Raw genomic sequence first — 22558 nt, forward strand, 5'->3', positions numbered from 1 at the left:
ACTGACTCTCCTTTGCAAGCTGATTGGCTGTTTCTCCTAAAAGGCGGGACTTTCTTTTTGATCCGGCTCCACGATTGGTTAAGAGACACAGAGCGGTCAATGCCCTGTCTATATTTTTTTATTTTAATATAATACGGGGAATTTACGGGAAAATACTAAAACGGGAGGACGGCGGGAAAGAGGAGTAAAATACGGTAGTTTCCCGGCCAAAACGGGAGACTTGACAGGTATGCGTTACTGTATCCCTACTGTATCTCTCCCCCAGTGTGTGTATGTGTGTGTGTGTGTGTGTTAGTGTTAGTTTTGTTGTGCGCATGCGCGTATGTATGTGAATGGGCGGACAGTAATGTGAGTGCTCGGCTCCGCGGGACTGTTTTGGATTGTTCTTCAGTTTAATAATAATAATAACAGTAAGTGAAGAGGAGCGGAGAGTCATGTCGGAGGAAAACGAGGACCCGAAAACAGTGGAGACGGCGGTAGAGGAGCAGAAAGTGAGTGGGGTTTGGTGGAAGTAGAAGGAGAAACATTTCTGCTGATGATAAATCTGCTCTTCTTCTCCCCCGTTAGCCTGAACTAGCTTAGCGTAGCTTTTTCAAAACGACAACAGGGCTAAACTAGCGCCTGGGCTAGCTCGCCTTTAAACACACAAAACACTCGAAGGGCTAGTTGTAAAATATACTACATTACATTATCTTTTATTTATAAATCCAGAGCGCTGATTGGGCTCGTTCTTAATTACTAAACAAGGTTAATTTTCTTCATTTAGGGAGCCAACAGCTAGTTAGCACGGTTAGCTAAGCTACCAATCAGTAGCGCGCAAAGCTAACCGACCGGGCTGTGTCCCAAATTAACATCTTCCCTACAGAGCTAGTCATTGTACAGCAGTTGTGCACCGGTGAAGTTGTCAGTGTAACAGTGTATCAGTTAAGTTGTAGGACTGTTTGAGGCTAAGTAGTGAAATAGAAAAATTGTAAAACTAGTACGTTATTTAATTTGTTCCCTATTTGGTATTTGATAGGGGAAAAAATGCTTTTTAGTTTTTTTTTTTTTTGGTTACCGGTTTTCTAGTTTTTTTTTTCATTTCTTTCCATTTCTGCCCCTCACAACCTGAATTCCAGAAACAATTAAACAAATATTTGCTTGATATTCTGATTTTTCTGCTTTTGTTACCTGTGGCAAATGTGATTTTTATTAGGTTAGAATAGATTCAACTGTATTGGCGTTGTGCAGAGTACAAGTTAGTATCTAACCTAATCTTATTGTATAAAAAAATATATATATTTATTTATTTATTTTTACTTCTTGCATAACAAAGTCATTTATTTGTCAACAGATAGCACCATTTAAAGTGATGCACAAGCTACTTTTTCATTTTCATGAACAAATATTAAATAAAATTAAGATAAAAAAATGCATTAAATCCCCTAAATCAGTAAATAATAATTTTCAAAATCAAATAATCAATAATGTGATTAACCACCCAGCCCTAGTGTAACAAGAAATGCAAGATACAGTTATTTACATTAAATGCTATACTAACCATGCAGTGAGACAGTAATATAAATATTTGAAAAACAGCACCTGCAGTTTGTATTATACCTGCAGATTGCAAAATGAAAAAATGGATAAATTATTAAATTAGTTTATTTGTTTTTTTTTCCCTTTTTTTCTTAAATTCTACTTGTAAAAGGAATACATAAAAAAAACTAGGCCTATTTCCTGTTTACAATTTTAGCCTCAAACAATCAGATAAACGTTAATCGCAGACCCATATTTGACTACTATAGCTATCGTAACTATAGCTATCGCCTCGAAATGTGGGAGGCCAAGTCTCTGGGTAGAAAAGTATCTAAAAGTATATGAAAGTGAAATTTTGACACGTACATAAATAACTCATTTGTCCAGATTAATTTCGTTGCTCTACCATTCTTTCAGTTTAAAAAACTTCTGTTCTATAAACTTAATGAATCATTCGCTCAGTGTGGTAAAGTTTTCCTATGAATTAAAACATAAAAGTCTCAATTTAGCATTCTTTTCCTATTAACTTTTAAAAGTTAAATTAAATAAATTGTTCCTTCACTTTTTATTATTTATTTCTTCAAGTTAGCAATTTGTCCTTAATTTATTAAATTATTCCCTTAGTTTATAACGAAAAACCTTTAACCTTTGTGGCATGGGGTTGCCCAAAAATTGTTTATTATACTGTACTCTAAATGGGCATTTACCTCGTAAAACATGCACGAAATATCAAATATCATGCTATAGAGGATTAACAAACTGAGGAGGTTGTGTATGGCCGATGTAGTTATTTAGCTAGCTAGGTCACTTCATTTCTAGGGCACTAGCTTGGGGGCGATATGTGATGGGGCCTTGGCGGTCAACAATTCGCCTCAGCGAAGCTACAGAGGGATAAAATCAAGTGGATTCTTTTTACGATGTAGTAAACATAAGCTTTCTTTCTGTAGGGCGAAATGTATTTTATTTATCCAGCTGTATTAAAACTGCTATAACCAGCAGTCAACTGTGGAAAATCTGCACAGTCTGAGACGCTAGCGGCATTAGCATACCTAAGTTAGCTAGCTAACGTTACCCTGCGTTAGCATTTTCTAGGCCCAAATGTCGGAAAAACGTATTATTTGTGTTTATAAGAGCGAATATCTGCCGTAAATACAGTGTATATATGTTCTTAATCAATTGCTCTGCTTATGTTCGCCTGCTAGTTGTAAAAAGCGTCCATATTAACAAACTGATCCCTGAGGATTTACATAAAAGAGCTCAGGCGTGTTGGAAAACTGAATCACCATTTTTCCACAGTGTTTCCCCTTAGTGTAGTTAAATGCTGGAGTACATTTTTGGGGCATTTTCACAATCATTACACAATTCCCAGTGGTTGTGTTGGGACACAGGTCGGAAAGTAAGGTCTATTCTATTTCCATTTGCACTGTCTGACTAAGATTTCCCTTTGTGATCTGAACTGATTCCTGTCAGTACATGTATATACACACACATACATACATAAAAAGTAAAGCCTTTCTGTTAATCAGATTTTATCAGTTATATTTTCTAGAAGTTGATTGTTTAATCACAATATATATGGTTAATTTAATTGAACCAAAACCTCTTTATTGTAATACATATTGTATCACCAAGTTCATGCCCATGAAACACAGCACTAGTTCATAAGCATTTTGTTGATCATATAGTTAAAAAGTGTCTGATTTAGAAGCAGATATAAGTAAAGTTCACACTCCAGGTCATACACAGATATGCAACATCCCCTAAATCAATAAATTGATGTACAGATTAAATAACATCAATTAAATGTTTCTTCACTAATCAAAGAGCTCAGTCAGACTCAAGCCTGACTCAAAGAAGACAAACCACTGTGATGTGAGTGTAGAACATCTCTGATGACCAAACTAGGTTGCCCGGCATTTGGTGACTCAACATGAAGTTAATAAAGTTATTTTTATAAAACAATGCCAGCAAATCCAAAAAATCTTGTACTACACCAGCTCTGAGACACACATGCACAACAAACAACTACAATTGAAATTATTTATACAGCTCTGGAAAAAATTGATGCATAAACCTCAAATAATGCAAAGAAAACAAGTTCATATTAATGAAATTTAAAGGGTTCAGAAATCAATATTTGATGGAAAAACCTGTTTTTAATCACAGTTTCGTGCATCTTAGCATGTTCTCCTCCACCAGTCTTACACAATGTTTTTGGATAACTTTATGCCTTTACTCCTGGTGCAAAAAGTCAAGCAGTTCAGCTTGGTTTAATGGATGTGCTCTTCTATCTACCTCTTGATTATATTCCAGAGGTTTTCATTTTGGTAAAATCAAAGAAAATCATAATTTTCATGTGGTCTCTTTTTTTCTCTTTTGGTTTCTTTTTTTCCCAAGGTAAATGGGGGGTTTGAAGGCCGTTTAGGCTGTGTTATTACTGTTTTTGTCCACAACTACCTCTGCTTATTATCTGGATTTAACCATGAATAGAGCCCCAGCTGATTATGTGACTTAACAAACCATACAAAAACATTGTATTATCTGAATGTTTCGTTCTGTTCACTGTGACTAATTCTGACAGTGTTTCACAACAAACCACTCTAAAGGTCTTAATCATAAATAATCCATAAAGACATGCTGGTCAGCTAGGGCAAAAACAACAGTTTGAGTAGAGGGGTTCAGTAGTTCAATAGTTTGTTAGTTTAAGACCAGGTCAATACTATTCTGTATTAAAATGTTGCTTTTACAAAGATTTCTAATTATAAACTGCACAGCTTAAACCGGCTCTTAGCTTTTTATTATTTAAACAAATCTATGCAAAAAAAAAAAAAAAACATGATCAGAAGATTAAGGGGCGAAATGGCCCTGTGTTGGCCATTTTTCTTTTTACTGTTTTTTATTTTATTTTTTATAAGCACTTTTAGCAGATATCTATGTCTGGTTGTTGTAACCATCAGTAAGGCTGTCATGTAATTTACATGTATAATATTTGTCTTCTCAGGATGTGGAGAATAAGGTGATCTACCCGGAGAGGGCAGAGGAGGCCAAACTTAAGGCCAAGTACCCACACCTGAGCGGAAAAGCTGGAGGCTCCGACCTGCTCAGGAAAAGACTGCAGAAGGGGGTGAGCATCGGTCACACTCACTTTCAGAATCTCACACTTAGTTCTTTAAAAGTGTTCTCACATCAGCACTGTTAGTTCCATTTAAAACGGACTCTGGTTCTTTCATATTCTTGTTGCGGTTTGTTTGAGCAGGTGAGAGAACAGTAATTGCACTCATTTTCAGACCAAAACACCTTTACTGAGGCCTGAGAGAGGAGGTGGCGATTCGGTCTCGATTTGACCCAACTATTAGATATACTAATTTTAGTTGAGATAAACTGTTGTTAGGGTGTAGTTTGCTGTTCTCCTGCTGCTCCATGCTAAGCTGTTTTTACACTGAATGCTGCACGTGCAGCGTTCACCTCTCACGGCACAGCCCTGTTAACCACAGGACATCCTATTGAAAACACTGTGTTTGAAAGTGCAGCGGCAAATTTTCTGTATTCAATGTTAAAACAGCTTCAACACAAATATACATGCTGTTCTGGAACACAGGACCTTCTTGCTGTATTTAAACCAGCTTGCTCACATGCCAGACAGCTCTGACCAATGAGAGGAGACAGTGTGCTTAATTGGTTTGTTAATGCTACGAATAGAAAAACTCTTGAACTGATTTTGACCAGAGAAGTTGAGGTGTGAAAACGCCCAAAGTCTATAAGGGCATTTTTTCACCTTTAGTTCTCCTTTAGTGCTCTGAAACAATTAACATGCATTTTGCCCTTGGTGTGGTTTGCTTTCACACATGGAAAAATCCATTCACTCCAAAATGCATCACAATAAACCACAAAATATTCTCATGTTTTCATGATCAAGAAAGTAAATACAGGAAGAAGGGACAGAGATGCCATTTGTCATACTCTTTGTCATATTGCTAAAAGCTATATATAGTTATATAGCTCTCCTGCATGGCGTTTGGTGATGTGAGGCTTGGATGGAGCTGCTCTCTCTACACTCCTCTGTTCTTGAGCTAATCTGAAGCTACATGAAGTGTGGAGGTGTGTTGTGATGTAGTGACTCTGCAAAAAGGTTGGTGAACTCTGTGCATTATGCTCCTGTTATTTTACGCTGATAGAGCACAAAGTCACTGTCGTTCCCAGTCTCTTCCACTGTGTTATAATATCACTGACAGTTGGCTGTGGAATATTTAGTAGTGATGAAATTTCACGACTGGATTTGTTGCACAGGTACTGCATCCTGTCACGGTACCACAGTGCTGGAGTTCACTGAGCTCCTGAGAGCCTGAGACCCATCATTCTTTCACTATTGTTTGTAGAAGCACTCTGCATGTTTAGCTGCTGCTTTTATTAAACACCTGAGGTCATGGAAGTGATTAGAACTTGAGTTTAATGATTTGGCAGTATAGTGTATCTTTAGTAATTGGCAAGGATAATAAACCAGATTATACTGCACCTAAACACCAGATTAGCTTAAACCTGTGCAGTTCATTTGAGAGTTGGATTAGGGTTAAATCTTTTTTTCACAGCAATCTTCCTCTCATGGGTCCCAGTACCGTTTCTGTATTCACACCTGTCTATACGAATAACATCTTGGGTAAAAACAAACCAGGGTCCGCTTTAACCAGATAAAAAAGTCACATTGACTTTGCTTTTGTTTCTCTCTTTTGTTTATTCAATTTCTCCCTCCTTATCTTTTTCCCATAAATGCATGCTGCTCTCACATAGTAATATATCACAGTCATAAACTGCTAGATAAAGCCTTGCATTGTGGACCAGACACTGTCCCAGAAAAAGGCTTTGTGCAAACAGTAGAACATCATGTGAGCCTCCATCCTGTAGTGAATACAAACATGTTTGTTATGGATATTTCCTGTGGGATTATAATATGGTTTTTGTGTTTGGCTGACAACCAACAACCTGTGATTTGATTTAAATGCACTGTTCTGAGTTATGGACAGACCTTTCTTAAACATGCAATGAAATGCCTAAAGCACAAACTTTCCTCTACCAAAACATTAAAAGATTTAAACAAATATTTATAACTTACAACCCATTATAATTTTAGGAGCAAACGTGACATTTGTAAATTTATTTGCCTTATGTTTTATCTTTTAAATGCATGCAAACAATAAAATGAAAGGTTTCTCCTGAGAAATCAGTTTTTAAAATGTTTTATTTCAGTCATAATTACGAGATGCCAAGTCATAATTACGAGATGCCAATTCATGATTATGGGATGCTAAGTCATAATTATGAGACAGTAAGTCATTATGAGATACTAAGTCATAATTTTTAGATGTTAAGTTAGAATTATGAGATAATACCCCCAGACTTAGCATTTTATAACATGACTTAGTCTCTTATAATTATGACTTGCTATCTCATAATTATGAGTTGGTAAAGGACCTTTTTCCATAGTTTCGTCACTGTGTAAAACAGATTTAATGACAGGCTTTTTTTTATTTTTTTTTACTCTTTTAGCAGCAAAAGTACTTCGACTCTGGCGACTACAACATGGCGAAGGCCAAGATCAAGAACAAGCAGCTGCCGGCGGCGCAGACAGAGAAGGCGGAAATAACGGGGGACCACATCCCAACGCCTCAGGACCTGCCCCAGAGGAAACCCTCTCTGGTGGCCAGCAAACTGGCTGGCTGACCTGCCCTGTCCACCAGCGTCTGGCTCTCCGCAATGCAACATGCTGCTCTCTCTCTTTCTTTATTTTACTCATTGTCTGCCATGTTTAACACTCCACACTCTCTCAAAACAGATGTGTAAAATGAATACACTGGCGTTTCTGTCTTTGCTGCATCTGTAGCCTTTGGAGTCTGAACACACTTGTACTAGATCTCATTGGGCTGTTACTGTACCAGCCCAAACACAGGATAGGATGATGCTTTTAACACCATCTGTGTGTTTTATTATATTCAACGCAGGCAGTGTGTTCACATTTGTAATACAAATGTACATATATTAGCTTGATCTCGTCTGTTTTAAAGTATGTTAATCCAGTGATGATACAAATAGTGTATTTATTATCACATCAGTTTTGAGAGTCCCTCACCCTCTCACTTCATTTTCTGTTAATACAGATTCATATTCACTTTTACCTCCATCTACAAAATACACTGAAGATAGACGTATGCAGGTAGTCGTACCGGACAGGGCGCCGTGGTATTGCAGTCAATGGCTTGTGTGTGGGGGTGGTAGGGGGGATACAAATGTCTTTATAAAGATTTATATGTGCAGTAGGTGATGTAGATGAAAGTGTACATATTTGCTTGTGTTGAGAGGAGAAAAAAAAACAGCATTTTAGTGAAGTTTTGTTTTTATTGCACCATTCCCAAAGCTTACAAATGACTGGAGCAATGTGCTTGAATGATTGATTGATTAATTGAATACAACCTCTCATAAGCTGTTCTGAATCTGCATCATGAGTTTTCGTTTTTCTGTTTGTGAACATTTCAGCTTTAAGGACCCAAAATGGACCATACTGCTGTTGAACGTCCATTTGAAAGTCATCTGGCACTGTTTATGTAAGGCTGCTGTGGACTCGCCACCTTTGTCACCACCATTTCTGTTAAAAATGGCCTAAACCAATCACAATTCTGGTGTAGAGTTGTCATCGCTAACCTGAAGGCCAAACCAAAATTAAGTGGTAAGGATGGGCGGTATGGAAACAGTGAAATATCATAATTTTACAGTTTTACAGAGGCTTGTGAACAAGGGACAGACCAAACATACCAGCAGCACAGCAGTTTTTAAAAAGGAGATAAATCATGATTTCTAGCACGTGTTTACAGAAATATACAATATAAGTGAAAACAATAGGCAAAGAAAGAAATAATTGGTCAACATGAATGAATACAGTAATGGCATAATGAGCTGACCATTGAACTTCCTATCACTATGCAGTTACTATAGACCGGATTTTGTTTACAGGCTCTGTATAGTTGGTCTGAATTCTATTCGACTCCATGCAGTTCTTCTAATACTACACTCAGTAAAGTGTACTGTGACGTAACTAATTGCGAGAGTAACGATGCACCATCATAACGCCCACCCCTAACACTCATGAAAACGAGCTTCACAGCATGACCCGACCTAATTTGGAACAAGGCCACAACTGGGGCCAGACCAGTTGTAGAAAAAATACATTTCTCACCGAGGTCCTCTTTGTCAATTTCATGAAGCACTACACACTAAACCACCTGGGCCAGGGTGCACATGGGCATCGACCGCAGTCACTTTTGTGCCATTTGATTTGTAAATAAAATAGTTTTGCAAACCTGTGCATTCTCACTTTGTCCTTTTTCATATATAATTATTTTGTTTCAGTAATTCAGTTTATTTAACTGTAATCTATTTTAAGTGTTTATTTTTTTGTTGATTATGGCTTACAGCTAATGAAAACCCAAAAGTCAGTGTCTCAAAAAACCAATTGGTACTTTTGGCAGTGTGCCAAGTCCTGCTGGAAAATGAAATCCGCCATCTCCATAAAAGTTGTCAGTAGCAGAGGGAAGCACGAAGTGCTGTAAGATATTGTGCGAAAGCATAACTGCACTGACTTTAGACTTGATAATAAAACACAGTGGATCAACACCAGCAGATGACATGTTTCTCCAAACCATCACTGATCATCAGTAAATTTTACATTTCATTTGTAAATCAGGGGATCAGAGTCTGGAGGAAGAGTGGAGAGACACACAGTCCAAACTGCTCGAGGTCTAGTGTGAAGTTTCCACCAATCAGTGATGGTTTGGAGTCATGAGACCTGCTGGTGTTGATCCACTGTGTTATAATCAAGAAAAAAAACACTAATTATGACGCAGTTGGTGCACTTGAGGTGGAATAGAAGGAAAATAAATGAGTATTTTACCGCTTTCTATCATTGGCACCTTTACTGCTCTACTGTTTAAGGTGGAACAAAAACAACTGGACTACATAACAACATAATTTTAAAGGAATTTTAAGAGTGTGAAGGGGGGGGGGGGGGATTAGGGGAGTTTAAACAAGTTTTAGACAGTAGACATCTATCAAATAGTGTTCACAGAGTTTTAATTGATGTACATTTACAGTGGTGCTTTGAAGCTTTTGAGATTGTGGACTGAGCTGCTGCACTCTTTTTATATATATATTTTCCAGTGGCTCTGGATCCTAGATTATTTATTAAATCACCCAATGGAAAAAAATGATCACAAATTTACCTGACTTCTACAAAGAACCTAAGGTGACATCATGTGAAAAAATAATAATGTGTGGCCATTACTTATTTAGGCGTTAGAATAAGATCCTAAGGCATGGAAACAAGATAATTAAGTCGTAGCCAGAGAATAATAAAGCTGGCTTTTCTGTAAATTAATGCAGAGGAAGAAGACTGCATATTACATCAAAGCTCCTTTAATCCAAGAATAATCTTAAATTGGAATTAATTATGGTGATATTTTAGAGTCTCATGCAGTGAGACATGGCATTATTCTAAATAAAAGACACTTAAATCTCATACTAAAAGCTCACGGGCTCAGACAGTATGCAAATCCGATCTCAAATATCAAAATACACAAGAAACAAAAAACAATTCCTGAATTTAAATAAATTATATCTACACTTAATTTTATTTTGAACATATTGTTGTATGTTTCAAAGTTCAAGCTTAAAACCTGAATTTTCTGTTTCCATTCTTTCTTTACAAATGAACTAAATCTCTGTCCCTGTTTTTGCTCTATAATATGGTGCCTATCTAACATACAAAAATAAACATTTTATGAAGCTAAGAGCAGGTTTAGCTCATTTTAGCCCCCTGCTGATCTTCCTCATGGGCACCTCATTGCAAATCATTCTCTCCAGCCTGCACAGAAAGAGCACCTACATACAGAGCACATTTCATTTGATTTCTACATTGTAGATTCATATTAAAGACAAAAAATAAACAATTAAGGGACATATGGAAATACGTAGTAAAAAAAAAAATTGTCCTTCACAATTCCCTGATCTAAACCTAAACAACTGAGATGGTGATTTGAGATGAGCTGGAGCTTCTGAACAATAATAAAATAAAAAGAAATGAAATAACATTCTGCATGTAGGACTTTTATCTATCATGTTTGATACATCAGGATTTATTGCTCACAGGTCACAATGTGCTGTTAACATTTTCCTCAACCAAACTGTACAATTTGTATTTTTCTGATGCCTGCAGTGCATGGAAAATCTTTTAGGTTAGCATATACTCTAGAGTGTTAGGATGCAGTACACACCTGGGACACAGCTTAGTTTTTATACAAAAATGTTATACAGAGCCTTGGTAGGTTACAGTTGTTCACAAAATAGAAACAGACAAACGTTTACATTTTTTTTTGTTGTTGGTTGTTTCTTAAGTCAAGTCAAATCAAGTCAAGTAGTTTTTATTGTCAATACTGCATATGTACAGAACATAGCCTACAAAGAACTGAAATTACGTTACTCTCCTTCAAAAAAAATACAGCAAGTACAGAAAATAAGATTCTAAATATAAAATATAAATATATGGGAGACACTATATTTACAATACAACAAGGACACAAATAGACATACGTGAGACAAAAGCGATATTGCAATAGTTATAGAGGGTGATTAAGAGGGAATGACAGTACCAGTATAAACAGAACCTGTATAAACATTAGTGCAAATATAGTGAATAATAGCTTACGGCTGGTGGGGTGTAGGAGTGTGTAAAATTCTTAAAATTCAAATGAAATAAAATTTCTAATAAATGGAAGGAAATGTTGTATTTATGTTATTTTATTATATATATATATATATATATATATATATATATATATATATATATATATATATATATATATATATATATATATATATATTTTTTTTTTTTTTTTTTTTTTTTCATTTTTTAACCTTGTAACCAGCACAGGTTGGATTATATCACAGGAAAATTATAATTTTTCGTTCCTAAAATTCAGATTGTGATGAGCAGAAATTATTATTATTATTTTTTTTAGAAAACTGGAAAATACAACAGCATTTAGAATTATTTTTTTTCTTTACTATATCAAATGCTCTGATTTTGTAAATAACACAAGATGATGGGGTGAGCACCAGGGGGCAGCCTCAGCTCATTTTACCCCCCCTCCTCCTCCTCCTGCTGCTGCTCCTCCTCATGGGCACCTCGGTGCACACAAATCATTTTCTCCAGCCTTAACACACACTCACTCACACAGAGCCGCGGCAGAGGAGCGATGAGCGACCCGAGCTGTAGATCAGCGAGCCCGGCGCTGGACTGACTGGAGGCTCGGGGAGAAGCGTCAGGCTGGAGAGAGGAGCTCGATCAGAGGCCTGGATGCTCCTTTAACCTACCGAGACTGAGCTAAACACACACACTGACGCTTTAATGGCAACAACCACCATGGCCGCGTCCGAGCTCTACACAAAGGTAACAGCACTGAGTGTGGAGAGAGGGAGAGAGGGAGGGGGCTCTGGGGGGTTTATACTGGGGGGCTGAGATCTGAGACTGTCTTCAGTGGGTTTAAGAGGAAAACCCAGTGATCCTAAGGAATGAATGAACGGATCTGTGGTGTGGTGTAGCAGCCCTGTGCTCGAGCCTAATTTTTCTACCTGATAACGATGAAATGATGCAATGTCAGAGAGACTGGGGGTCTTTCTGTGGCTGCTGACGCTTTGAGATGCTGTAGGGTGGGTTTCTAATGGGCTGGGTGAAGTGTTTGGTTTGGTCAGGCTGTGATTTGTCCTTCATATAGGTTATATGAGGCTGAATGAAGTGCGTAGGTTTTATAGGGTGTTGTGGATACGATCTCTGCTTATTAATATGGATTAAATGTGTAAAATAATTAAATTAATGATATATTTAACGACGTATATTACTTAAACCCCTTAAGCCTCTGTTGATGGATACTTTTATTGTATTTTCACGAAGCTACAACAACAGATCCGAGCTGAGAATGCATTTCTGGAAGGCCTCGGCTGTGAGTGATGGTTTTGTGTGTGTGTGTGTGTGTGTGTGTGTGTGTGTGTGTGTGTGTTTGGTGCTGGATGGATGCTGGCTGGAGGGACTGCAGGGAAGGAGGGGGATGCTGGGTACCGCGGATGCTGATGCTGCTGCTAGCATCATCGGCCAGCAACGTCACTTCGGCGTCGTGACGTCACCCCCTTGTTTTGAAACGTCTTGCAGCCCAGCCCTGCCTAGAGATAAAAATATACAGCTCTGGAAAAAATAAGAGAGCACCTAAAAACGATGAGTTTCTTTGATTTTACCAAATTGAAAACCTCTAGAATATAATCAAGAGGAAGATGATTTATCACAAGCCATCAAACCAAACTGAACTGCTTGAATTGTGCAAAAAGCAGTGTGTGAGACTGGTGGAGGAGAACATGATGCCAAGATGCATGAAAAAAAAAAACTGTGATTAAAAACCAGGGTTATTCCACCAAATATTGATTTCTGAACTCTTACAACTTTAGCTCTGCATCTTTTTTGTTATTTCAGCCATTTCTATTTCATTTCTATTTCTATTTTCATTTTTATTTGGAATTTGGGGGAAATAGTAGTTTATAGAATAAAACAACAATGTTTATTTTACTAAAACATATACCTATAAAAAGCAAAATCAGAGAAACTGATTCAGAAACAGAAGTGGACTCTTATTTTTTTCCAGAGCTGTATATACACATGCACATCCAGTACCAGTCATAATTTTGGACACATCTCTTCTCATTCAATGTGTTTTCTTTTTTTTATGGTTTTCTACGTTGTAGATTAATATCGTCGCTGTCCGATGAAAAGCACGTATCTCCAAAAACCGGACTTTTCAGGAAAAGCAAAAAACGTTTTTAATTAAATAATATTGGGTAAAATAAACAACAGATAACGCTGTTTACATATAATTTAGTTCTAAAATTCATATATATTATTTTGATTTCTTAAGTTCTATAGTTTTATATGTTAAATGGACTTACGTGCTTTGTACACGGCAAAAAGGACATACGCGGGTGTTCCATACGCGGGCGTTACAGTGAATTCCAAAGAGTCACGTCCACCAAGCTGCGCAGTTTGAACGCTCTCCTTACACTCTACCGGTATAAATCATGTTTTAACGGGAGCAGAGTCTAGTATTACTGTTATTGACTAAAAATCACACTGAATCCTTAGTGTGACTTATTGTTTCCATGCTGGTTTAATATCTGACGCGCGGAAATGCGCGATCAGCTGATCCTCATACCCCAAAAGAGACCAAACATTACATTAAAAAAAACTACGAAAATATTTTTCTACAAAACGGGTTTTCCCCAACACAGCATATTTAAACAGTTGATTATATTAGCAAGACCTGGACTGTTTACATATTGTTTTGCACAATACCTTACTGCCTTTTAAAGAGGCAGGATGCATGCTCCTGGTGTCCTCTGCTCCCACCTTTTGGAATCAACCAATGCATACATCTTTCACAAATCAGTTTAGCCAGATAACTAGCTAGGAAATTCCTACTGAACAATTCTTAACACTAAAATCTGAATAATTCAGAAATATAATTCAGAAATACTGCATTGTAAAATATTTGTTATATTTTAATCTATTCTGCATCAAGAACACAACATGACAGATATTTATAGATTTATTAAGAAATGTTTTACTATGTCACTTAGATACCTTTCAACTAATACAAATTTAAAAGTTACAGACAATGTAATTTATAAATCAAGTTATTATTTACTGTACGAGGAAACGTCAATCATTTAATAAAAACCTCATATAAATTTCAGATATGTACAAGAAAAAACATACGAACCAACAAACATTTCAATAGAATAACCTGTATCAACTACTAATAAAATGTTATATCTCTTTTTGATAAATAACTAAATTCCATGTAGATATTGGATACAAATCTGAATTACTTGTGGGAAATCATTAGGAAAACACATAAATCATGTTTTGAGACTCACAGTCAGACTCAAGAAAATGGTCTGTGGCTTTTTTTTTTTTATGTACACACGTGAGCCAACTCCACATTAAACAGTGAACCTGCAGACTGGTGATGCATATCACTCATAGTTAAGTGAATCATAAAATCCATGAAAGTCCTTGGGAATGAAATTCTTAAGTTCTTGGAGGTGCTTGTATTTCAGCGCCTTGATTCTCAGGCTGGATGTGTACAGTGGTAGCACTGTGGTGTCACTGTTCCTCTTCCTAAGAGTGGGTGAGAGGTAAGGTGTCCAGTCATCTGCATGGACAGTTTTGTAGTCCATGGTACCATCCACGTTGTACCTGAGAAAAAGAGGGTGAAAAGTAAGAATGGGAAAGGGGCCAGGAGATCAAAGGAAAACAGAGGGAAGAGAGCAAATGGTAAAAAACACAAAAAGTGTGCAAATTTATAACAGGTAAGTATAACAGGTAAGCATCTAAGGTAAGTATAACAGGTAAGTATAACAGGTAAGCATCTATGGTAAGTATAACAGGTAAGCATCTATGGTAAGTTTAACAGGTAAGTATAACAGGTAAGCATCTATGGTAAGTATAACAGGTAAGCATCTAAGGTAAGTATAACAGGTAAGTATAACAGGTAAGCATCTATGGTAAGTATAACAGGTAAGCATCTATGGTAAGTTTAACAGGTAAGTATAACAGGTAAGCATCTAAGGTAAGTATAACAGGTAAGTATAACAGGTAAGCATCTATGGTAAGTATAACAGGTAAGCATCTATGGTAAGTTTAACAGGTAAGTATAACAGGTAAGCATCTATGGTAAGTATAACAGGTAAGCATCTAAGGCAAGGCAAGTTTATTTATATAGCACCTTTCATACACAACGGTCATTCAAAGTGCTAAGGTAAGTATAACAACAGTTTAATATAACCAGTAATGATACCAGGGATATATCAGTCGGGTGGTGATGAGAACTGCCATTATCTTAATCGCGAATGTCTGTTTTGTTAATTTTTTATTTATGTTTGTGCAACTCAATGAGACATAATTGAGCGTACTAGAGTGAGACAGATGAGAATCTATGTCATGGAGCATACCTGATAGCCCGGAGGTCAAACACAGTTGATTCTCCAGGGTTTTTGCCAGGACGGATGGACTTACAAAGCTTCAGCTTGCTGTAGTCCTGGAAGAAACTGTGGTTGACATATTGCACATTGTATGGCCTGGGATTGGACCGTGCTGCTCTGATCACCGTGGCATACTCGGCTGGAACATGGATGTCTCTGTCTCTCAGTCTTCTCTCTATCACGCTGTGCACGGAGTCGCATTCCATTTGTGTATGCCCTTTTTCCAAGTACTTCTGGGTAACGACCTTTTGCTTCTCAGTTGCAAACTTCAGCAGAGCATTGCTTAAAACTATGTTGCGATTTTGATAGCTGCATCCATCACTCCATAAGATGTATTCATCATGCATGCTGTGTTCCTCAAGGAAGTGGATGATACATGAAGCAAATTCATTAGCTGTGAGTCCACCTTCCCCTTCATGCCACAAATAATTAGTAGCATCATGGGTTGCCATGTTGTACATTGTGAAGTTGTGGACACCAAGCTTGGTTTTATAGTAGAGTGCTGAGGCTTGAAGTTTGGGGCAAAGAAGTAAACCCTGCAGATCCATACACACCACCATTGTTTTCTCAGTTGCATTGTTTTTATCTTCCTGCTTGCTCACTCTTGCTGACTCCTTCTTCCTGCAATGTTCTTCCCATGTGCCAGCATCTATGTTTCCAACTTTATATGAACAGCACGTATTGCACTGATCTTTCTTGGGGTGAAACAGCGAGAGATTTAATTGGTTAAAAATGCTACTGAATACTTGTCTTGAAAGAGACTGGACATTATTTTCTGCACAAGCATGGGTGTATTCAGAATGAAGATGGCTGATGGATTTAAAAAGAGGTTCCAAGTACATTTTTGTAGAGGAAGATCTGCAGTAATGAGATGGAACCTTAGGAAGGTCCTTTAGAAACTGCTGAAGGAACTCAACCTCTTCATTCCTGATGCTGGTTTTCTTTATCTTTTCAGGCTCTCTCCGGCCAACCCAACTTAGAAAGCACCACTGCTTGATCCCTAGTGTTGAAAGAAACATGCTCTGACATACCCTGGTCCTTTTGCCATCCACTTTAAGGTGACACAGAATGGATGCTGACCTCCTTGACTGTTCTTCTCCTGTCCGTCGTCTTCTCACAGGGCCTACATCTACCAGTGACACAACATAAATTTTCCTCTCCCTCCAGTCTAATTTTTCCCAGAAGTATTTAAAAATTGCCTCCCTGTCCGCTTCCTGTATTGCTTCACAGTGCAGCTTTTTCGATTTCCTACAAAATACAGACTGGCATGGCCTACCCATTTTTCTTTCTTCCCTCGTCACTTCCTCATTTTGCCTTCTTCCAAGATATGACTGACCCATCATTCTTCTCCTTTTCTGAGTGTTGACTTTCCAGGTCTCTGTGTTTGTCCGCCTTTTTGGTCTTCCCATGCGAGACTCTCCACCTAAAGCCTCCTCAGCTACATCATTTTCTTTATTGCCCTCTTGAAGGAAAAAAACAAACAAACATTCTTACTTCATTTCAAGTGTTTAATAAAAATAAAAAAAACACAACGAGTGTCCCAAACGCTAAAGTGTAAAGTGTTACTTTTCATATAACTAGCTCTGAAATTATTTCTAGAACAAAATGTTAAAATTCAAGTTATGAAATTAGTCTTGTCATTTATGTTACATTGGAATTTTAACCTTAAACAGGTAAGTATCTCAGGTAAGTATCTCAGGGATTTTGTATCAATATTCAGAACCGGGTCTGAGCTCTTATGGGATAACAAGTACATCCGTGTGTGTGTGTGTGTGTGTGTGTGTGAGAGAGAGAGAGAGAGAAAGAGAGAGAGAGACACACACATACCCACTAGTTCAGATCCATTGTGTGCCATTTGATCTTGTCCATCAGCAGCATCCTCTTGTCCAGAGATATTTCTTGAACAATGTGCATCTTTAATAAAAAAACAACAGAAAAATTTGTTATTTGCTTTCTTGCATTTCCAGTGCTCAGCCCAATAGATCTCATAATTACGTGTCCCAAACCCTTTAAAATGTGTTACTTTTCATATAACTAGCTCTGAAATTATTTCTAGAACAAAATGTTAAAATTCAAGTTATGAAATTAGTCTTGTCATTTATGTTACATTGGAATTTTAACCTTAAACAGGTAAGTATCTCAGGTAAGTATATCAGGTAAGTATCTCAGGTAAGTATCTCAGGGATTTTGTATCAATATTCAGAACCGGGTCTGAGCTCTTATGGGATAACAAGTCCATCCGTGTGTGTGTGTGTGTGTGTGTGTGTGAGAGAGAGAAAAAGGGAGAGAGAGAGAGAGACACACACATACCCACTAGTTCAGATCCATTGTGTGCCATTTGATCTTGTCCATCAGCAGCATCCTCTTGTCCAGAGATATTTTTTGAACAATGTGCATCTTTAATAAAAAAAAACAACAGAAAAATTTGCTATTTGCTTTCTTGCATTTCCAGTGCTCAGCCCAATAGATCTCATAATTACGTGTCCTAAACCCTTTACTTTTCATATAACTAGCTCTGAAATTATTTCTAGAACAAAATGTTAAAATTCAAATTACTAAATTATTCTTATCATTTATGTTACATTGGAATTTTAACCTTAAAATATTAAGTTATGTACCCCCTTTCTCATGTAATAAGAAATAAACAGGTAAATATCTCAGGTAAAGTATCTTAGGGATTTTGTATCAATATTCAAAACTGGGTCTAAACTTTTATGGGTTAAATAGTCTCTCTTTCTCTCTCACACCCACACTTCTCTCCCTCTGTGTGTTTTTCAGACACATACCGTCTTTTTCGGATTCATTATGTTCCACCTGATCTTGCACATCCTCAGTGGCCTGTTCTTGTCCAGAGATATTTCTGGGGCAAAGTGCATCTTCAATAAAAAGAAAAGAAAATATTGTAACAGTGCCTGCACTAGTTGACCGAATTCAGGCTTTGTTTTGAAGAGTAAAAACTTAAATTCTGAAATCTTTACTCTGTCTGACTTAATGTTAATACACATTTTCCATAAACCTTGCTCCTCACAAGAGGACTCAATGCATCCTAACACGACTTCTTCTTGCCTTACAGCCTCACCCTCTTCCTCATCTTCCTCATCTTCCTCACTAAACACCTTTTCCTCCAGTGTCCTATCATACGGTACATTTACCAGTGCACATAGCTCTTTCAATGAGAGAGACATTTCTGGTCTGAAAGAGACAGATTTCACACAAAACATAACGTTAACTGCCTGACCCTCTACTAGTTAGCTAGCTAGCTAATGTGTGTTTTAGACAACTAGCTAGCTAGCTAGTTAACTTAGCTGACTAGCCTTTAAGCAAGTTAACCTTATTACGAACGAAAATCTGTAATAAACACTGCTCAAATGAAGTAACATAGAACTGTGACACATATTTACACGTGTTAGCGACTAGTTAAAACGGATACAGTTTAATTCTTACCTTGAGTGTTTGAGCTACGCTGCCGGAGAACAACTTTCTTCACGTCCACAGAGAGAGGTGGCGGGGGTTGGGAGGAGGAGATACGCGGTTTGACAGACAGGTCTAGCAGCCAATGGAGATACGCGGAAAACAGATGAGCGATTTTTCAGACTTTTGATTGGTCATTTTCATCTTCACTTGTATGGATAGGTAGAGATGCATTCCCACATTCAACACATGAAAAAAAGTAAAAAACGCAAAAACTGGAGATACGTGTTTTTCATCGGACAGCGACGATATTAAAGAAAAAAAACAATAAAGGGACACATATATGGAATGATGTAGTAAAAATAGTGTTAGTCCTCCACATTAATCCCCTGTTCTGAACCTGATGAACTGAGATGGTGATTGGAGGTGATCTGGAATGTGCTGGAGGCGTGAAGGTAAAGCAGCAACTATTGTTCAGCACCTCCAGGAACTCTTTCAACACACTAAGGAACCTATTCCAGGTGACGTTCCCTCATGAAGACACTGAGATTAAAATACCAAGGATCTGTCCTCAAAAATAAATGTGCTACTTAGAAGAATCTTAAGTATAAAACATATTTTAGTTTGTTTAAAATTTTTTACTGTTTGTGTTCCAGTATAGCTTTAAAATAGTGTTTAAATATTACATTTACAATGTAAAAAAATCATAAAAGGAAAGAAAACCTATCGGATGTGTTCAAACGTTTGACTGGTATCTTTATGTATATTATTTTTTGTGCCTTTGAGAAGCAGAGTCTGCTTTACAGGTACAAAGCATTATCTTTTTATTTGGAGTTTCCTGTAATATTGAAATACTTGACACTATTTAGAGCAATCATCATTAGAAAAAACCAAATTGCATGGTAACTTTGACATATTGTCACAACATTAAAATGCACTGTGCTCTAAAATATTTTAGTGTTTTATCGTCAGATAATGGACAGTATAATTCTGTTGTCTATGTAGCACTGAGCTGTTCATACCTGCCAATGTCGAGCAGTATGGTTATGTTTTTGATTTAAATACAGAGGCATTCAACACTTCACTGTATTATAAGTGAGGCAGCATGGGCAGCAAGGCATCAAGTCAGCATTTATTGCGTTTCAGACACAGCCAAAATACCATTATTGGCCAATAATTGTTTTCAATTAAATTAAAATGCATTTATATAGCACTGTTTTCAATGCTAAAGCATCTTTACAGAGATCTGGGTACAAGGTTTAGCTCCCTATTAAGTCATTGTGTAGTTTTTTTTTGTGTTGCGTTATTTGTTTGGGCTGTCTGGGGCGACCAAAGGGGGGGATAGGTTCCTCTTACTGAGTCTTGGTTTCTACCCAGGTTTCTTTTTCTCAGTTTGAGTGAGTTTTTCCTTGCCATTGTTGCCACCGACACTGTAGCGCTTACTTATATGAGTAAGCTTCGACCTTTATGACATTTGTTGTAAAAAATTTGAATTAAATTTTGATTAAGCCATGGTAAAAGTATCAAGAAAAAAACTCCCTCATTAGACACCAGTACATATGTTAAGGAAACAACAGAAACTTATCAACAGAAAATAAAATTAACAATCTTATCCCCAAATGGACAGTATGGCTTCAGGTTTACATTTTAGTCAAATTGTAGGACTTTTTATATTTATATATATATATATTTTTTAATCCCTGCTGTTATTTTTTTACTATGTGAACTGTAAAGTGTTTTACAACCCCAATATCTTTCGTTTGATGTTTATTTGTCTTCAAAATACCTCCGAGAATTATTTGAATTATTATTTGAATTATAAGTGCAAATGTTGCTGTGTGCAACCTAACACTGCTAGCACAACCTCTCTGACTGACCTCTCCAAAATACATTAAATAAACTGACATGCTTTGGTAAATTATGATGGTTAAATGTCTCTGGCAGCAGAGGAACACAATTTAAGCAGCTGTTGTTGTTTTATAATAGTGTTAAAGTTTATTATCTGACTTACTTTCAACCCTACGTACACGTTAGTGAGCTGTAGTGTTAGCTTTTAGCCTGCAGAGTGGCTGTAGCTATCATTATTCATGTTTTGGCTGGTTAGCATCAACAGTTCATTTTAATTCAGAGAATACTGTGACATTCGAGGAGGAAATGTATAGATTTATAAAATTATATATTTATAGTTTTTTCTAAGCAGCACTTTAACCATGCTTACATTATAGTGCTCAGCAGTGTTAGCTTAGCCTGTAGAGTGGCTGTAGCTAGCATTATTTATGGATTGCCTTGCTAGCACCCATAATTTATCCTAATTCAGAGAATACTGTGACATTCAAGAAGGAAATGTACATAATATTAAACCTATGAGGTTTGAATAGTTTTTTCGGACCACAATAAGAGCTTTTTATTCATACTTAGGAGTGTTAGTTTAGCCTGTAGAGAGGATGTAGCATAATATATAATATATAGTTTAGCTTGTTATCAACTTAGAATAAAGAGGGTCCTTTGACATTCAGGAGGAAAATGCACACACAGGTCTACTGTATGTTTTTTTTTTTTTTTTTTTTTTAAACCACTGGAATTTTTTTTTTTCCCCAGAAGTAAAAGTTTCCAGTAAAGTTGCTAACCATAGCTGCGTAATTTACCAGCACCTCTAGCATAGCAGAGATGGACATTTTGGATATTGAAATGTATATATTTACAGATCAGCTACAGAGTAAAACTTGTCGTCGCTTACCACTGTGTGTTTTATTTTGACACACTGACACACTTTTACTCATATTTACTACTAATTGTTCCTTTAATGTGGGCTACAGATTTACATCAATGACCTGAAGTCAGTTCACTTGGGGGCCATATTTGCAACACGACCGGACACTGATTTCCAGCTACGCGATACCAGTGATACCAGTGGAACAAGGTGCATCTTTATGAGGAGGAAAACAAAAAAATTTAATGTTAATCAACCAATCAACCTTTATTTTCAATTGGGGATACATTGAGGGTGACCCTCATTTACAATGCCACTGAGCATTTACAGTTTAAAAGGGGTTGAAAACATTTAATAAGAAATTAGAAACAATAAGGAAGAAAATAGTAAAAAAAATAATAAATAAAAGAAATACTAATTTCAAATTGATTAAAAAGATGAGTAAAGTATATATTGTAAAAAAAACAAGGTAAGATAAAAAAAAGTAATATAAATCTTAAATATTTTTGTACTCCATCAAAAATTACAATACATAACCATGTTATAAATAATTGTGATGATGTCAGAATTTGTGATCTTCCAGGAAAGATGGAGGAAGGGAAAGAAAGAAAGGAAAACCCATCCCTACCCATCCCCCTCTTTCACAGGCCCAAGGTTAGAAATCCCCCCTGAGAGTCGTTTGAGGAGGGCATGGTTAGTGCTCAGCTGTTGCCTAATGCTCTAATTTTAAAGGGCACATATTTGACATTTTTAAAAGATGTTACGTTTAAGGATTGTATGTTTAAGGTTTACATA

At 36.8% G+C, this 22558-nt stretch overlaps 3 protein-coding genes across 13 annotated transcripts in view; 2 read left to right on the plus strand and 1 right to left on the minus strand.

The window, feature by feature from the left end:
* The first annotated feature begins 320 nt into the window (after positions 1-320).
* arpp19a (cAMP-regulated phosphoprotein 19a) lies at positions 321-8867 on the plus strand. Its single transcript, XM_022679858.2, has 3 exons — positions 321-491; positions 4520-4642; positions 7060-8867. The coding sequence occupies exons 1-3, from the start codon at positions 435-437 to the stop codon at positions 7231-7233; spliced, it is 354 nt and encodes a 117-aa protein (XP_022535579.1). The 5' UTR covers positions 321-434; the 3' UTR covers positions 7234-8867.
* Positions 8868-11740: 2873 nt separating this feature from the next.
* myo5aa (myosin VAa) overlaps positions 11741-22558 on the plus strand; it is a 171449-nt gene continuing 160631 nt past the window's right edge. For 3 of the 5 annotated variants that reach the window (XM_049483502.1, XM_049483504.1, XM_049483505.1), the window contains exon 1: positions 11742-12007. In XM_049483502.1, coding sequence (XP_049339459.1) covers positions 11966-12007 — 42 coding nt within the window. In that variant the 5' untranslated portion in view covers positions 11742-11965. Of the gene's footprint in view, positions 12008-22558 lie in introns of all 5 variants that reach the window. The other 2 variants (XM_049483501.1, XM_049483503.1) reach the window with 1 other exon arrangement.
* Positions 14192-19365, minus strand: LOC111196951 (uncharacterized). Of its 7 annotated transcripts, none has more exons than XM_049483507.1 (6): positions 19087-19365; positions 18429-18518; positions 17953-18039; positions 17470-17556; positions 15613-17104; positions 14192-14857 (listed from the first exon to the last, which is right to left on the minus strand). In XM_049483507.1, the coding sequence occupies exons 3-6, from the start codon at positions 17978-17980 to the stop codon at positions 14635-14637; spliced, it is 1830 nt and encodes a 609-aa protein (XP_049339464.1). In that variant the 5' UTR covers positions 17981-18039; positions 18429-18518; positions 19087-19365; the 3' UTR covers positions 14192-14634. The 7 variants fall into 7 exon arrangements, with proteins under 7 accessions (XP_049339464.1, XP_049339465.1, XP_049339466.1 ...); XM_049483508.1 differs by having other exon boundaries at positions 18429-18834; XM_049483509.1 differs by lacking the exon at positions 18429-18518.

The sequence above is a fragment of the Astyanax mexicanus genome, chromosome 9 (assembly GCF_023375975.1).
Source record: "Astyanax mexicanus isolate ESR-SI-001 chromosome 9, AstMex3_surface, whole genome shotgun sequence".
Classification (NCBI taxonomy): Eukaryota; Metazoa; Chordata; class Actinopteri; order Characiformes; family Acestrorhamphidae; genus Astyanax; species Astyanax mexicanus.

Excerpts from the sequence above, each read along its gene's own strand:
- arpp19a (XM_022679858.2), top strand. The coding sequence starts at position 435 with ATGTCGGAGGAAAACGAGGACCCGAAAACAGTGGAGACGGCGGTAGAG. Across the intron at positions 492-4,519 it reads CGGCGGTAGAGGAGCAGAAA|GATGTGGAGAATAAGGTGAT; the intron begins GTGAGTGGGGTT and ends TTGTCTTCTCAG. Across the intron at positions 4,643-7,059 it reads GGAAAAGACTGCAGAAGGGG|CAGCAAAAGTACTTCGACTC; the intron begins GTGAGCATCGGT and ends TTACTCTTTTAG.
- LOC111196951 (XM_049483509.1), bottom strand. The coding sequence starts at position 17,980 with ATGGCACACAATGGATCTGAACTAGTGG. Across the intron at positions 17,557-17,952 it reads CAATGGATCTGAACTAGTGG|ATGCACATTGTTCAAGAAAT; the intron begins GTATGTGTGTGT and ends TTTTTATTAAAG. Across the intron at positions 17,105-17,469 it reads CAATGGATCTGAACTAGTGG|AGGGCAATAAAGAAAATGAT; the intron begins GTATGTGTGTGT and ends TTTTCCTTCAAG.